The following is a 17,665-nucleotide window of genomic DNA, read 5'->3' as shown; positions in this document are numbered from 1 at the left end:
CACGACTTACCGTACGAGTATTAAGAATGTGTACATTTACCCCGTGGACCATTTGAAGATTACACTGCGATTAATGCGGTGGAAAATACAATAGAGAGAGTGTATAATGATAGGGTCGCTAAACGATTGTTGACGGCATATAGTAACTAGCCTAATCCCCTGGTTGCCTGGGTAGCCACGCCCCCTTAGAGTACTTATGTAAACAAACGGTCTCCCGTAGCGAACTATCCTTTTGTTCAACAGCTTCGCGCGTGCAGCTGATTATGTATGTAGTGACACTATAGCTAACTGCATATACATTTGTGCTAGCTGTTATTTGATTCATTCTGCTGTGTCGGATGTTGTGGATCAGCCCACTGGTTCGTTGACTTATGTTTTTCTGAAGATTGGTGGTGCAGATTTTGAGTGCTTAATTATTTACCCTCCTTCTAACAAGAGAAAGGGGAAGGGAGATAAAAAGAGAGAGTGTCAAATGAAACGGGTAATGAGTTATACATTACATTAAATAAAGGGACTCGCGGTGGAAGAAACGATAGACTGTTTTGCATCAAGGTATGCCATTATAATCCGACATGGCCCATAACATGATCCATAACATTCCTCATTGTTGTATGCCTTATATTTGTACCGACTTATATTTTACTCTCGTTCATTTCGTGAAACTATTTCCTTGAATAAAGTTTGCCTGTATAAATTAACTTTGTGACATGAAGTAATTAATAAAACGCGCCTGTTGAAAAGGGGGCTTTTCGTAACTAATAAAGGTTCACTATTCAGAAAAATATTGTTGCCGTTTCGCCGCTACCGTCAGGAAAGCGTACCCTCCGCGTGGATCACCGGCATTTTTGCTTATCTGACAAATTAGGGCAATTTACGTTTTAGCTAATAATTCTGAATTTACTAATATTTTGGACTAAATTTGATGTCAGATTCATAGCAATGACGGAGAGCCGCCAGAGTAACTGTTTAATTTTCTAAACTAATCAAACTAGAACGCGTGGCGATAAAATGTGTCGCTAGATCTTGTAAACACTCAGCGAAATGCACCTAGTGACTATATTCAATGTGCCGTCACTTAATTGCTTTCTCGATTTCATTAATTGACGATAGTAATTGCAGATAACAAGGAAGAGGAAATGCTGAAGACAAAACAACGTCGGGTCTTTGTGTGACTTTCTCCCTAAACACTTTTTATGTTGCTGTCAAAGAAAAAGGAGTCTAGATAGCGATTATTTAAACCACTGCTGCTGCTGCTTTTGCAGGCAGACTTCCTCGTTTATCATTTAAATGTTCCCCTCCCCCAGCAGACCCAACTTGATGCATGTACGTCTTGGTAGTTCATTAGATAGTGGCAGTGAAAATATTGATGGTGAATCACCATCAATAGTACAGATCTTGGTTCAGGTAATGAAAGGTTTAAGCACAAAACGATAATTTGAGGCTATTTTTTCATTCAAGACAAAATAAAGTATCTGGTGTGTGACAATAGGGACTTTACAAAGCTTAATTTGTCCTTAAATATATATTCCAGTAGCATAGGCGAGCGACGTAATTGTAACCTCAACTTGAGGTATCCTCGATGAAAGCGGAGTACAAAAAATTAACTTTTTTAAATATCGATTACAACATGCTGTACAATGATATTGAGACTAAAGGGTTTAATGGACTTCTTTGCCTTAAAAGCAATTCATTTCAAAATTAAAAGAAACAGTTTTTTTCGGGGAGCGCGGGTAGACAGTTTACGTCAGGTGATTCGTTAAAGTCGAGGAGTGTTTCACTATCAAATGTGTAAATCATATATGTCATAAAACACTATATGAAAGTTTTTTGTTACGATCTGCAACATTTGTTCATTTATATAGCAGGGCGAAGTTAAAGCCAGAGGTAAATAGAACCTAATACCGAAATCCTCCTCGTCCATTTATTTAAATCGTATCAAAACGTTTGATACACAATGTTCATTAAATTCATAATTTTGGCGATTTATGAAAACCATATTGGTACATAAAAGTTTAAGATTAGCATAAGTTAAGCAACAACCAGTATGAAGAACAAGACCCTTTTTAAATGAGGCAAGACACCCTCTTCACACTGATTATAACCTTTAGAAATACATTATGCAACTTAAGGCAAAGGAGTTATGCAAAGTTCTTTCAACTCGTGTGTGAATACAACACATTCTTTGTCACTTTTACAAGACAATGGAGGCGAGCAAGTAGAGTAATTACAATATACAATAAAAATGACATTAGTATAGAAAGCTTACTTCGGGTCAGCCCTTTGCTTGTTCGAATGAAAGAGATAGATATCGCGCCGCGACTCCCTTTATTAAACCTTCGTGTGTTTGTGTAAAAGTGTGAAAGACAGGCAACGGTCTTTAGTCGCTGTTGATATTGTTCGCGATTAATATTGAAGTATAACTCCTTCGCCTGCATGTAAACGTGTTACTTTTCCTCATGTTCTCTATATTTCTTTTAGGTGGTTGAGACAATGGGATGAGATCGATAAAAGTAAAGGTTAATCTAAACAATTAGATGCGATTTTTGTGAAATGACTTATTAAGTGATGTGCATGTACCTAGCATGTTTAAATTCTTGAATTTCTAATTTGTTAAATCTTTCATACACGGCCTCATATATGTATTACTCTCAGGCCTTCGATATTATTGTGTTACACGGGACTCCTGGAAACCTGAAGCACAGGTCTACGGAGTTTTGTTATCCTTCATGCAGTTTTATGGCTGGGATGAACACTGCGAAGTAGAAACAGGCTTTACTTAGCTTTACTTGATGCACGACAGTTTAAACAAAACCAGTCTCTAAGGCTTGCTTTGATTTGGCGTTAACCTTACACTGGTTTTAAAAGAACAAATATAAATATGTTCGATGGATTAAATGCCGGCTTCGTTATATTTTAACTAAATGCGTTCATTTGCACAGTTACACAGATAATATTTTTAAGTTGTCTGTCGTTCAGCACGCATTATAGGCGAGTAGCTAAATAGTGACGGTGATCATTCCAAGCTCAATCTTGGCAAGTATCGTTTACAAAATAGATCATGTTAAATAAACTTAATTACGCTTTAATAAATAATCAACACACGGTTCGGTTATTGTCACTTGAAAGCTTTCGATCAAAGACGTTCAATGAAATCACAAATCATTTGACGATTAAAAAATGGACATGTTCAAGGGGCAGTTTTTGTTTCAGCTAAAGGGACTTCAGGTTCAGGTAGAGGGTTCAGTTACGTGTTTCATCGGATGATAGCATCACGCTCTAGGTCTAAGCGAGTTGAATAGAAGCTTTTCATCCAAACATCCTATTCCTAACTACTGAGTTAGGACAAAGGTCTAGTAACATGCACTGTGCAATTACTATTAATGGATCAGATGCATACTTGATTGTTTTTCCTCTGGTGTCGCACGTATGCATCCTTTCTTGAGTGATCTAAAACAAGTCGCTAGTGTACCATGTTTCTCACTGTAGCAAAATATGTTCGACATGGTGTTTCTGAACGGCAGCCGGAGACACAGTAATTGTATAGGCATGCTTTAAGCTTGTTCGAGAGATAATAACAGTCGGGTTTAACAATAGATAGCGAGCTATAGTAAGACCCCCTCCTCTTTAACTGATGATTTACACTTTTAATTGACCGTGCTTTCGTATATTGTATGATCATACAGCCAGACTTCCCCCTGTTGCACGTTGAAGTTGGATTGTCATTGCGCCTATGTCAATGCACCTCATTTAATTTCAATATTATCATATAAGCATAATATAAGTAATATGTTATTTCCTTATTCCTCTTTCATTATCATTCATGTTTTATAAATACTTGAACGCTTGAATGCAGATATTTCAAATTAAAACGTAAGTACATAAATAAATTATACATTTATAAATTAATGCAATAGGAATTTTTTGAGACAGATTGATGCTGACGCTCATGCATTTCAACCAAACAAACAATAATTAGTTCAATTTTTGACTGCGGAAATTTCATATAGGATGAAATAACTGATAACAAATTTAACTAGCAGTTTGTTAGCAACACTAAAAACCAGCTGCGCGTGCCAAACTAGTGAACAAAAGGACAGTTCGCTTCGCGTGGCACGCCTTAGCATGGGTTTAGCCTCTTCAAGCTATAATCCTATCGCCGCAACATACAATAGGGACCTTCTGGCTGATGTATCCTGCTGTTAATTACACCTAGTTACAGCGGATTGTCACGCTCGCGCTGGGCCACAGAAACCGGCATCATGGGGTTCACTCGTATTAAGTATTGTGTTATTCCACCTTAGCTATTGTGTTTGTGCGTTCGAATTTTGAAGGGATTTATACGGCCCTCCATTGTTTGTCCGCCCCCTTCTATTCACAAGATAGGGATTAAAACATTTCGAACGTTGTTACACCGGTGTACAACGGAAACAAAATTATTCCGACCACTGTACCATTTTTATTGGAATACAATTGTGAGTAACAATTGTGATAAATGTTCCCGTTGCTAATTCTACAATAGTTTGAATGTTCATATAAGGTAATTACCTGCAACTATATTAAACTTAACTTAATTGTTCTCAAAATACAGATATTGAGTGATTTTCATGCTCTATCAATTACACTTCTGGGTATTACATGTACAGTGTATTCGTATGGCACAAATTTGAGATGTTGATGAGAATAGCTATCCGACAACAATGCACAATTCACTTAACTTCTAATGATTAGCATATGTACATATCATTTCATGGAGTAGAGAGACTAGGATCATGAAAGTGTTAGGGAACCAGTCAATAATTGGATTTTATTTGGATGTGCATTGAATTTGATAACGTTCAAATGGTTTGTCATATTACAGTCTTGTGGTGATAGTGCACTTCTATTTCATTTGTGTACGTGAGGATATGTACCTCTTTTGCAATAGTAATAATTGCTTTTTCATTATGTGTCTTTTTTTTTTGTTTTGTACAGAATTTGAATTTGATGTTAAAGTTCAGTAGCAAATTCCTTTTTAAAGACTTTACAGCCCCTCAATGATATTGACATTGACCCTTTTACACCAGGGATTTTGTAAATGTATTTCTAAACGCAGCAGGGATTTTATGGATATTTATTTTATTTAATTATATTTTTTCAATATTTATAATAATATTAAAATAGTTTTGCTATTTTCTCCTTCATATTGCTTTGTTGTTAACATAATATTTAATCATGAAACCCGCACAAACTTTAAATTCTACATTGGATTTTCAAAAGATTTCTCTCTAACAAATGACATTACATAAGGCAGTTGTATAACAGATGCCTATGTCTATTTGCAAAACACCATTGATACTATAATACTGGTAGAAAAATGAAACTCCCTTTCCTTATTTCTTCTGATGTCACATAGGGCACATTCAGAACAAATTGATCCGTTGACTAGCAAATCCTCGGATACTGTATGCATATTTTACTGATGAGGATGATTGGAAAGAGGGGAGTACATGTAAATCCTTTAAGAATGAAAGAAAAGCCAACTCTGATCTGACAGAAATACTGATAGGAAGGCAACTGACAGGTCTGATTTGCCTGTTGGCTAATGAAATATCTTAGACTTTTCGTATCTCCAAGTATAGGTAAACCGAGTTTGTAATTGGACCAAATTCATCCCATATTCATCACATATTTGCATTAGTATAGACTATGTCGGGCCATCCTGTGTACAGAAGCTGTGAGTACTGCATGTATATACATTTGCTGTTGAAGCACATCGAATTTCATGCCACGTCATTGCGTGTGTGTGTGTGTGTGTGTGTGTGTGTGTGTGTGTGTGATAGGGTCAGAGTGTATGCTTGTTTCTGTGAAAGGGGATGCAGTGTGCCGTTTGTGTGTGTGCAGGGACAGTGTGTGTGTGTGTGTGTGTGTGTGTGTGTGTGTGTGTGTGATAGGGTCAGAGTGCATGCTTGTTTCTGTGAAAGGGGATGCAGTGTGCCGTTTGTGTGTGTGTAGGGACAGTGTGTTTGTGTGGCTAAATGCAATGTGTGTGTATGTTTATGTGTGGGAGGGGGATTAAGGTAAAAAAAAAAAAAAACTGTGCAGTGATACTTCATCACTTTACACCGGTATTTAATTACAACACACCAGCTATAAGACTTGGTAAATGAATGTTAGGTTGATTGGAATTAAGCGCGTTATTACGATGTTTGAAAAGAGAAACACACACAGGCACCTGTACATATGTGCACTACACCAACAGTGTAATAATACTGATATATTAGAACAAACAAGGTGGACGACCACCCACACAGACACCAGTACACAAGTACACTACACCTAGAGAATAAGAAGGCTAATATGATATAATAACATGCACATTAATTTTATTCTTGACTTACATAAGTGGTGTAATAATAATATAATAATAAAAATGTTTTAATACGGCGCCTTACATTCTATCTTAAGGCGTCTTACAATAATGGCTTATATACTAAAATCATTAAAATGACTACAATATTTTAATCAAAAAACACTCATTGGAAACCATTTAAAATTTACACTACTAAAAATCAATCTTATTAAAATACACATATATATTTTAAAAAATCTAAGAGATATAGACAATATTAAAAATGTGGGTCTTTAAAAGAGATTTAAAATTGTCAAAGTCTTCTGTTTTTCTAATAAAATTTGGTAGGGCATTCCACACTTTTGGGGCGTAGATTATAAAAGCACGATCTCCATGACTTTTGAGGCACCCCTTCTCTGAAGCAAAATGTTATAAAATAAGACCATTCTCAGTATTAAAACGTGTGGACCGCCGTGGAAAGTTAGATAAGATCAGATAAATATACATGCATTTTATATCCACCAGCCTACTAGTATTCCTGTAGTATTAAAAAAATGGCTTGAATAGGAGATCGATATGAACAGGAATTACTATAACTGTTGACACAGTTTCGCCTTGTTTTCGTGCACATGATAGAACAGAGGCCGGCAAAATTGGATTCTTTCATATACCCTTGATCAATTGCAGCCGTTTAATTTAAGCACTGCGTAGAAGTCTGGGTTGTGAACAGTTTCAGCAAAATTTAAGCTTACGTGGTAGTATGAGGTGTCATAACGGTACTCGTTCACATGCGATGTTGCATATACAAGTAGAAATAACATGGTAACATACGTTTTAGTGGGACATTTTTAAGCTACCATCCGCCATCTTGTTCTTCATTTTACTGCCCAGTAGTGACACATATATTTGATCAACTATGTATAGGGTATTTTTATACAACAGAATGAGACTGGTATGGATAAAAGATACGCCTGATGACACAACAGGTGTGACTGGATTCTTAGTGTTCACATTTGATAAAATATAGCATTCAAACGCCCCCCTTTATGTGTAGTGTAGAAAAAACAACATTCATCAAATTTATTTTAAACATTTCCTCTTCATTATGTTCACTCCCTTCAATATATTACTGTCAAAGAAAATTCTACAGTTACATGTTTGAATTAACACAGGTGTAATCATTAATTTTTCCAAATAGTGTGATCAATATAACTGCTACCTTCGCAAGCAGCACTTGCTAAAACATTGATCCTTTTAACTGCTTTTAAAGGTAAGATTATTGAGTTTCCTGATCAACTGGAATGACATTGATTTTATAATATTGAACTTACAGTTGCTCTTTTGTCAGTACTAAATGAGCAAAATAGAATAACATACAAAAATAACAAAAATAGCGAACGCCAATTTCTTTTGAAAACTGCAATTATAAATTAAACCATTTACCTTTAATCGACCCCATATATCCTCTCCATTGCTTCTCTCCTTGATTCTGAATATAATGAAGTATTCAGTTTTATAGTAATTTAAATTTGTACTGAAAACAGACATTTTATTCTTTTATCGACGTTTTACAGTTTGTACTTCGACCAACAACAACAACAAAAAATAAATAAATAAATAAAATAAAATAAAAAAATTAAAATAATAAAATAAAAATTAGAAAACATTGTATTCATGTTAGGTCATTGAAAACAACTGAACCTTCAGCTTGTATTAAAATATTTCCAAGACCAAAGACATAATTCAACCAGCAAGAAAATGCAGCAGTATCGAAGTGGCAAAGAAGCATTAACGCAGTAGTGGTGTGGAGCATATTTGCAGTAGAAATGCAGTATAGCCTAATGCAATTCTACTTCAAAAATTACATAGGGTTGTATAGAGGAGGAGCATTAATGCAGTAGATTAGCAGCATGATAGAAGCATGATTCAAATATGCTAATTAGCTCTCACATCGAAGCAGATTTGAAGCATGTTTGCAGTATGATTGCAGTAGTCTACTGCGCTGGAGTATCTACTTCGTTTTCGTGCGGGCTTAAGTTTCAGAGTTAAACTGAATATTATTAATTTCATTTCTGAGACAGATAAAGGACTGTTTTGATTTGCTAGAAGGGTGTGAGAATATATGTTGTTTGAACTGTCTTGTTTTTTTCTGGGCAACTGTGAGTACAGATTTTAAGTTATGGTTGAAGAGTAATATACATATAGTAACTCTTACAGTGGATTTGCAAATACCAAAACTAATATGAAACAGGTTTTCACCAAGTATATGACATTTTTGTTCACCTTCGACAAAGACAAAATATAAGAAATCAATGTATATATGAAGCATACTGCTCAAACATGTCGTTTGATGATAATTTAAGGAATATACAGACCAGAACAACCCCTGAAATAAGAATATTTCAAATAATGACAACTATTTTATTTTGGAAAAGGTTTACAAAAGACAAAATCTGCAAAAATTACGACAATAATTGCGCCCTGATGAGCGTCTGGATATTTGTTCTATAATTACCTTCGAAAAAATATCTTTTTCTGCGCCACCCTACTAATAAATACAGAATGCACTGTGGCTTCAATAAGAAATCAATATTCCACACTAATTAAATATTTATAAGGAATAATAAAGAAACTATTGACACAATGTCGGCTTTTATCGTGCATATAATGGAACAGAAGACGCAAACATTTGATTTTTTTTTCACGTGCGATTGATCAATTGCAGCCGTATAAAATACGTACCTGTACTGCATAGAAGTCTGAGATGTGAACAGATTCGGAAAAAAAAAAAAAAAAAAAAAAAAGGGAAGCTTACTTGGTAGTATGATGTTTCATAACAATTTAAAATAGTCTAAAATTATCAGAGTAATTAATGTACTTGTTCACATGTAATGTTACATGTACATGTAGAAATAACATGGTGACTTAAGTGGGGCATTTGAAAGCTGCAGTTTAAGCTGTGTATACGCCATCTTGTTGTTCATCTTACTTCGCAGGAGTGCCACATTAATCAGACATATTATGTATACAGTATTTTTTTTATACTGCGGAATTAGAATGGTGGGGCTAAAATATACGCCTGGTGAGACAACAGGTGTGGCTGGAGTCTAAGTGTATGTACATTTGATAAAATATAACATTCAAACTCCCCCTTTTCTGTGTAGTGTAGAAAAAAAAAACATCCATCCAATTTATTTTAAACATTTCCTCTTCATCACCTTCACTCTTCATTACCTTTACTGCTCATTCCCTTCAATATATTACTGTCAAAGTAAATTTACAGTTACATGTTTGACACAGGTGTACTTATTTATTTTCCCAAATAATGTGATCAATATAACTGCTACTCTAAGATTATTGAGTTTTCTGATCAACGGGAATGACATTGATTTTATAATATTGAACTATTTGCTTTTTTGCCAGTACTAAATGAGCGAAAGAGAATAACATACAAAAATAACAAAAAATAGCAAACACCAATTTCATTTGAAAACTGCAATTATAAATTAAACAATTTACCTTTAGCCCATATCTTTCTTCTCCATTGCTACTCTTTTGCTTTATTGCTTTATTCTTCTATCCGGGTTTGACAAATTGCAATTCGATCATGCAACAAGAAACAACATTGCATTAAAGTAATTGCATTGAAAACAACTGACCCTTCAGCTTGTATTAATATATTTCCAGTCCAAAGACATAATTCAAGTTTCAGAGTTAAAATGAATATCATTAATTTCCTTTCATATATGATGGACTAAGGCACATAAAGAACTCTTAAGCTTTGTCAGAAGGGTGTGAATATATTTGTTGTTTGTAATGCCATGTTTTTTTTCTAGGCAACTGTGGATACAGATTTAAAAGTTTAGTTGAGTTACACTTACAGTGAATTTGCAAACACCAAAACTAACATGAAATGGGTTTTCACCAAGTATATGACATTTTTGTTCACCTTCGACAAATACAAAATATAAGAAATCAATGTATATATGAAGCATACTGCTCAAACATGTCGTTTGATGATAATTTAAGGAATAAACAAACCCGAACAACAACAAAAATACGAATATTTCAAATAATGACAACTATTTTATTTTGGAAAAAGGTTTACAAAAGACAAAATTTTCAAATATTATGAGAATGACTGCCCCCTGAGGAGCGTCTGGATATTTGTTCTATAATTACCTTCGAATAAAGTATTTTTTTTCCGCACCAGCCTATTAATAAATACAGAATGCACTGTGGCTTGAATAAGAAATCAATATTCCACACTAATTAAGGATTTATAAGGAATAATAAAGAAACTATTGACACAATGTCGGCTTTTATCGTGCACATAATGGAACAGAAGACGCAAACATTTGATTTTTTTTTCACGTACGATTGATCAATTGCAGCCATATAAAATACGTACCTGTACTGCATAGAAGTCTGAGATGTGAACAGTTTTGGCAAAAAAGGTAAGCTAATTTGGTAGTATGAGGTTTCATAACGATTTACGATCCGTCTTATATGATCAGAGTAATTACGGTACTCGTTCACATGCGACGTTGCACGTACATGTAGAAATAACATGGTGACATAAGTTGGACATTTGAAAGCTGCAGAATATAAAGCTGCACTGTATCTGCCATCTTGTTGTTTATCTTACTGCGCAGGAGTGCCACATCTATCAGACATACATTGTATACAGTATTTTTTATACTGCGGAATTAGACTGGTGGGGATAAAATATACGCCTGGTGAGACAACAGGTGTGGCTGGATTCTAAGTGTACACTGTATGTACATTTGATAAAATATACACAGTTTCAGTAAGACTGCCCCACAGTATAAGGTTTTATAACGCTTTTAGAGGACGCAAAAAATTGGATTTTTTTTCATTTACCCTTGATCAATTGAGGTCATATAGAATACGTACCTGTACTGCGTAGAAGTCTTGGTTGTGAACAGTTTCAGCAAAAAGGGTAAGCTTTCGTGGTAGTATGAGGTTTCAAAATGATTTAAAATACATCTAATATTATCAGAGTAATTACAGTATTCGTTCACATGTGATGTTACATGTAAATGTAGAATTAACATGGTCACTAAAGTGGGACATTTGAAAGCAGCGGTTTCAGCTGACATCCGCCATCTTGTTCTTCATTTTACTGCGCATCAGTGCTTTTTCTACTAGACCAACTATGTATATAGTGTTTATGTTTATATGTTTTTGAATTGGTTTGATACGGATAAAAAATATACGCCTGATGACACAACTGATGTAGCTGGATACTAAGTGTTTACCGCTGTGAATGCGGATAAGATATAACATGCAAAAGTTCTGTTTTCTGTACAGTAGGGATACAAGCAAAGCCAATTTCAGTTCCATATGGTTTGACTGTTGACCTTTATTTTGAATATTTTTAAGTTAAATCTTCACAAATTTTGTATCAGCCAATGTTTACACACTATGTTGTGGAATATGACGAGACCAGAAAAGGTCCACTGATATTATAAGTTTAAATGCAATTGAAATATAGGGTACAATGGAATGACTAAAGGTAGTATGAGGAGGCACATTTTAATAATGGAATTATAATTGAATCTAGCGGTACACCATTCCACGCACAATACAATAAAAGATTAAGTAAAAATTTTAACACGGAAATTCAACTGTGAAACATCCACTTAAGAAATACGTCTCAAGCCCAGGTTTACAAACAAAGTTTTAAATATAATATCATGTGTGGATTGTATTAGTATTGATTGAAAGTCTTTTGTTTTTGTTTTGTTTTTTTTCAAGTTCGCATTACTCCATTGAAATAAATAGATCGCTTGACTGCAGACATGATCGAAGAAACATTTCAGCTGTTTTGAAGTGGAATTGTGAAGCATTTTTTCAGATGAAGAGGTGCATGTTGCACGTCTAGTTCAAATACGCAATAGGTTATACAGGATAAGATCAATGTAGCAGATGTGTAGCAGGATTGAAGCATGTTTCAAATGACTCAAATTTGCTGCATGCCTTCTTTATCTGATGCAGTGAAGTAGAGGAGAATTTTATTTGCTTTTTTACCATGTCTTTTATTTTGTTGTTCAATTTAAATGTTCACATCACCATGCAGTCATACAGGAGTACTTATTATGGAAAGTAGGAAATTGCATAGGAATTAAGAAATGTCTTGTTTAGAAATGAAAATTCATCGTATCTTATACACCAGTTTGTTTACTGGTAAAATGCACATATCCCTTTAGCTATATAGCTTGAGCGCTTTTAAGTAGGCAAACTTTAAAAATAATTTTATTCTAGGTAAGTCTTACGTTCAATCCATTAATTCTTCTATTCAGGTTCAGTCAAATCTAAGCGAAAGGAAGCCGAAAAGGGAAAATGGCGGAAGCTCCAGATGATCTGAGTGACCCAGAAAGAGAAACGGACAGTGGAGGTAAGATATTGGTTGCCTAAACCATATAGGTGCTAATTGCAGTAGTTTAGATGCCATGAAAGCATGTTCTTTTCTCAGCTGGTTATTTTTGTCCAGTAAGCTGTAAATATTTCTTATTCGCCAGAGTTAATTTGATGTTGACTTCCAGAAATTCCTCTATCAATAATTCCGCGACAGTCAAAAGGAACATCCGAATCTTTCACGCACTAGTGTGTAGATTGCTTGATGGTAAAATCCCCGATGCAAGTACTAAGTTTTGTTGTATTTTCTCATTTAAAACCTTGTTGTAAACCATGTTAGTTAGTTCTTTCCATCATTTAAGACTAACTATTTGTCCTCATCCAAGCACGAATCTCAGCTACGTATCCCTCTATTGAAGTGACTGCTATAGAGTAATTACTTTCACAAGTATTATAAAAGTGGGTGTCATCTGCAATTGAACATAGTCTAGTGAGATTTTTGAAAAAAGGCTCTGCATAAGAGGCAAGGGGCATTTTGGGGTAAAAGTTGGGAAACAGGCTCATAAGCATAATTTTGGGATGCTGATTCCAATTAACCTGGTTCCCGAAAGAATTTTGCGTTTTTCTCGGTCTAATTTCAAAAAAAAAAAAAAAAAAAGGGCCGCCAGATTTCCTATTTTCTGGAATATCTTTGGAAGTAGACAAGCAAATATGACAAATGAAGTGTCTTTACCTATATTTTCAGGGTCGAGGAACATTATTTTCTGTAAAAATTAGATTTACGCAATTTTCCTAAATATGCAAATTAAGATCGTCATTACTGAAAAAAACGTTTTACTTCTGTATCTCTGTAACTAGGTAAGCAAACATGACAAATGAAGTGTCTACAGGGTCTCAGGGTCAGGGAATGTGACAAATCAGACGTTTTGTCTGATGGATAGCACTGACTTTGTGAATCGTGTCCGAGTAGCACTTTTTATTGTTTCTTCCTTGTATCTGGCAAGCCGACTTAGCTGACCTCAGCAAATTATCGAAATACAATAAAGGAATGAAATTTTTGTTAACTGTGATTGATGTATTTTCAAAGTACGCGTGGGCCGTGGCCATCGAATCAAAAACTGCTAATAGCGTGCTACAAGCTTTCAGTGGTATTTTAGCGGGAGGTCGAAAACCGACGATCCTACAAACAGATGCTGGAACAGAATTTACAAATAGAAAATTCCAGGCATACTTGAAAGAACAAGGAATAACCTTTTTCACAACAAAGTCGGAACGAAAAAGTTCGATCGTGGAACGTTTTAACAGAAGTTTGAAATCTTTTATGTTTAAATATCTCACCGCTAACAGTACGCTGACGTACTTACACGCACTCGACCAACTGCTGACGGGGTACAACGGGGCTAAACACCGGAGCATCGGTATGTCGCCGACAGAGGCCTCGAAAGAAAAAAACTCAGACGCAGTATGGAAAAACCTTTACGGGGATATGAATTTTGAAAAAGCAAAGTTTAAATTCAAGGTGGGAGACACAGTAAGGTTGAGCAAACATAGGTCTCCCTTTGCGAAAGGCTACGAGCAGGGTTGGACGCAGGAGTTGTTTACGATAAAGCAACGTTTAAACAGGTCACCGCCGGTGTACAAGGTGGAAGATTACGAAGGAGAAGAGATAGAGGGTGTCTTGTACGAGCCTGAAATGATTCGCGTCGTGAAGAAAGACGATGTGTATAGAGTAGAAAAAATTATAAAATCCAGAGGCAAGGGTAAATCGAGGGAACATTTCGTTCAATGGCGAGGTTACCCGAAAAAATTTAATAGTTGGGTCAAAGCATCAGACGTTAAAACGGTATAAACGATATTTCGTTTTGTCCGCAACTTCAGTTGGAGCGATGGCCTCGTCCTTTCACGTTATCCTACCATCCAACAGCAGTTTTAAATATTTTCCGAACAACAGAGCCGAGTCATTCCAGACAAAATTGTCATCAACCTTGCATTTAGACGGCGACTACGAAGTTGCATTAGTGGAACTACAATACCCAAAAACGTGGAAAAATGTAAAAGACAGTGTCGTGACGTATTACAATGGCTTGAAGACAAACACATTAACTATCCCTGGTGGATATTATCGAACGGTCAATGACCTCATAACCACAATCCACGATGAACTATCAACTATTGGAAAAACAAACATCACATTAGGGTATAATATTATATCGAGACGGGTCACAGTTCATTTACGTTCCGGTGCAAGTTTTGATTTTACCGGCGATGTAGGAAAAATGTTAGGTTGGGCAACGGACACTCAGATAACTTCGGACGCGATAGCTCCTCACCCTCCCAACATGACGCTGGGTTTTAATTCGCTCTATGTATACGCAGATATCATACAAAACCAGTTGGTGGGGGATGCGTCTGCAAATTTACTGAGGATCGTCGGCGTCGACAGTAAACATGAGGAAGTTGTTACAAAAACATTTGATTCACCTATTTACATTCCTTTGAGTCAACATCACATTGATACCATTCGAATAGATATAAGTCGCGACACGGGTGAACTTGTGCATTTCGATAGTGGGAAGACGATCGCAACATTACATTTTCGACGAAAAAGCTTATTGTAATAATGGATCCTGTTTATCAAGCATTAGTGAGAAGATACGAGACACAGGCAGGCGGGGGTTCTATACACAAGTTTCATGGTGCAAGGACTCAAAGAGGTGGTGGGCGACTACTTCAACCTCGACGCGCTGAAATGCTGGAATTAAAAAGACCAACCAGTCAGACCACAGCAAAAAGAAAACCTAAAAAGAGGCGTGCACCAGACTTGTATGTGAATGGTGACGTCGTAAGAAAAACTTTAAACTCCATGACTATAAATAAGAACAGTGCACCTAAAAAAGTCAGAAGAACTAAAGTAACGAAGACAAAACGGTCACGTCCAGCCAAGACGCGAGATACAAATTTTTAGTCATGAACAACCCAATCGTTAAAACAGAACTTGATCTATTTTCTAATATACGAGAAGCTTATCAAACGGATATTATATCTACCGCCGATGAAGAGGTCCGCCCGACGTCTGCTGTTTCAGACGCAAGCAACGTTGTCGAATTCGTCATAAAAGGCACACCTGACGAATACATAGACCCCACTCATATTAACCTGTTCGTAGAAGGCAAAGTCGTCAAGGCAGATGGAAGTGATCTTGATCCCGGTCAAAACACATGCGTCGTGAACAACACGCTTCACTCGTTATTTTCATCGGTGGACGTGGAGCTGAACGATTATTTGATAACCCCGAGTCAAAACACCTACCCTTATCGAGCGTATTTAGAAAACCTATTGTATCATGGGAGTAATGCTAAAAACACGTGGATGACGAGTGAGATGTGGTACCAAGACACAGCAGGTCAAATGAATGATACAGATGTTGATGGTGATCCGGGAAATGATGGGTTGACAGCACGCTACGCTTGGTTTCAACGAAGCAGAAATGTGGAGATGTATGGAGGGTTAAAAATAGATTTGGCAAACCAGGACAAGTTGCTGCTTAATAACGTAGACGTGCGAATTAAGCTGAGGAGAACACCGCATGCGTTTTGTTTGATGTCAGAAACCCAAACAAAAGACGAAAAATTTCTGATCAAAAACATATCTCTTTTCGTAAGACGAGTCAAAGTCTCTGATCGGTTGAAGTCGGCCCACGACACCATATTAACCAAACATTTGGCCTGTTATCCTATGACCAGAAGAGAGGTCAAGGTCATCAACCTACCGAATGGTGTCCGAAATGTAAATCTGGATAATGTTTACATCGGAACAATGCCAAAGCGACTCGTTTTAGGTATGGTTGAAGACACTGCCTTAAGTGGTGATTATGAAAGAAACCCGTTCAATTTTAAGCACAATGACCTGAAACAGCTACGTTTAACAGTGGCAGGGGAGCAAATACCCTTTAAACCGTACAATCTAGATTTTGGGGTGAATGGTGGTCTAGGTTACATAAGATCCTATTTCGACCTTTTATCGTCAGTTGGTGCTGCAAGCGGGGAACAAGACATTGACATAGATAGAACAGAGTTTTTGAACGGGTTCACTCTGTTTGGATTTGACTTGACATCAGATAAAAACTTTGAAAATTACAGTACGCCAACGAAGCAGGGTTCCTTGAACGTTAATTTGGAGTTCGGACAAGCAGTAGATAACACCATCTTGGTAGTTTTAGCCGAATTTGACTCGGTTATAAAAATTGATCAACGCAGGGGTGTGTATGTGGAGTATTGAAAATGAACACGAAACAACTGGAGTGTCTACTTAAAAACGACCCGTTTACAAGCACTTGTTTTGAAGGAGTATTTGCAGCGGACACACTGCCTAGTCAGTTAAGGACTTACCCCGCATGCGTAATTGCAAACACCGACCCACACGACAGGCCTGGCGTGCACTGGGTCGCATTTTACTTCGACGAAAACGGGACTGGAGAATTTTTTGACTTTTACGGTCGAGAACCTTATTATTACAACGATTCGTTTAAACGTTTTTTGGACGAGAATTCCGCATCTGGATGGACTCTTAACACCAAAACACTGCAGAGCATTTATACGAAAGTGTGTGGACAATACTGTATATATTATCTAACAAACCGTTCTCGAGGGAAGACTTTACAGCACATTCTTAAAAGCTTTGCTCGTGACAAACAATTCAATGATATATTAGTGTATGATTATGTTAATGTACATTTCATTATACCCAGTTTTGTAAATACGAGTTTTCAAGCTTGCAGATCAAAAAAGTCTTTAGGTTTTATGTATTAAATACGTTTCTTCAAGCAAAATAAAGAATGGCTTTATAACAACCGTTTCAATATATGTTGTACGAAGCTAGATAACCCGAGCCCATCTGACTTCTGGCAGATGAGGTATCTCCATCTGCAATCTGTTTACGTCGCTTGGTGTTTGAGAT

The 17,665-nt window shown here is 36.3% G+C and overlaps 2 protein-coding genes across 2 annotated transcripts in view; both read left to right on the top strand.

Annotated features, from left to right (window-relative positions):
- Positions 1-10,827: 10,827 nt before the first annotated feature.
- LOC106160033 (uncharacterized) overlaps positions 10,828-17,665 on the top strand; it is a 58,046-nt gene continuing 51,208 nt past the window's right edge. The window contains exons 1-2 of the mRNA XM_087013469.1: positions 10,828-11,291; positions 12,655-12,749. The gene's annotated coding sequence lies outside the window, so the exon portion shown is untranslated. The remainder of the gene's footprint in view (positions 11,292-12,654; positions 12,750-17,665) is intronic.
- On the top strand, positions 14,130-16,987 carry LOC147761985 (uncharacterized protein F54H12.2-like). Its single transcript, XM_087014122.1, has 2 exons — positions 14,130-14,469; positions 15,702-16,987. Exons 1-2 carry the CDS (start codon positions 14,130-14,132, stop codon positions 16,985-16,987), a joined length of 1,626 nt encoding a protein of 541 aa, XP_086870248.1.

The sequence above is a fragment of the Lingula anatina genome, chromosome 5 (genome assembly GCF_051362555.1).
Source record: "Lingula anatina isolate TDL-2025a chromosome 5, LinAna3.0, whole genome shotgun sequence".
In the NCBI taxonomy this organism is placed as follows: Eukaryota; Metazoa; Brachiopoda; class Lingulata; order Lingulida; family Lingulidae; genus Lingula; species Lingula anatina.
Note: the sequence above shows the minus strand (reverse complement) of the source record. Positions and strands in the feature narration are given on the sequence as shown.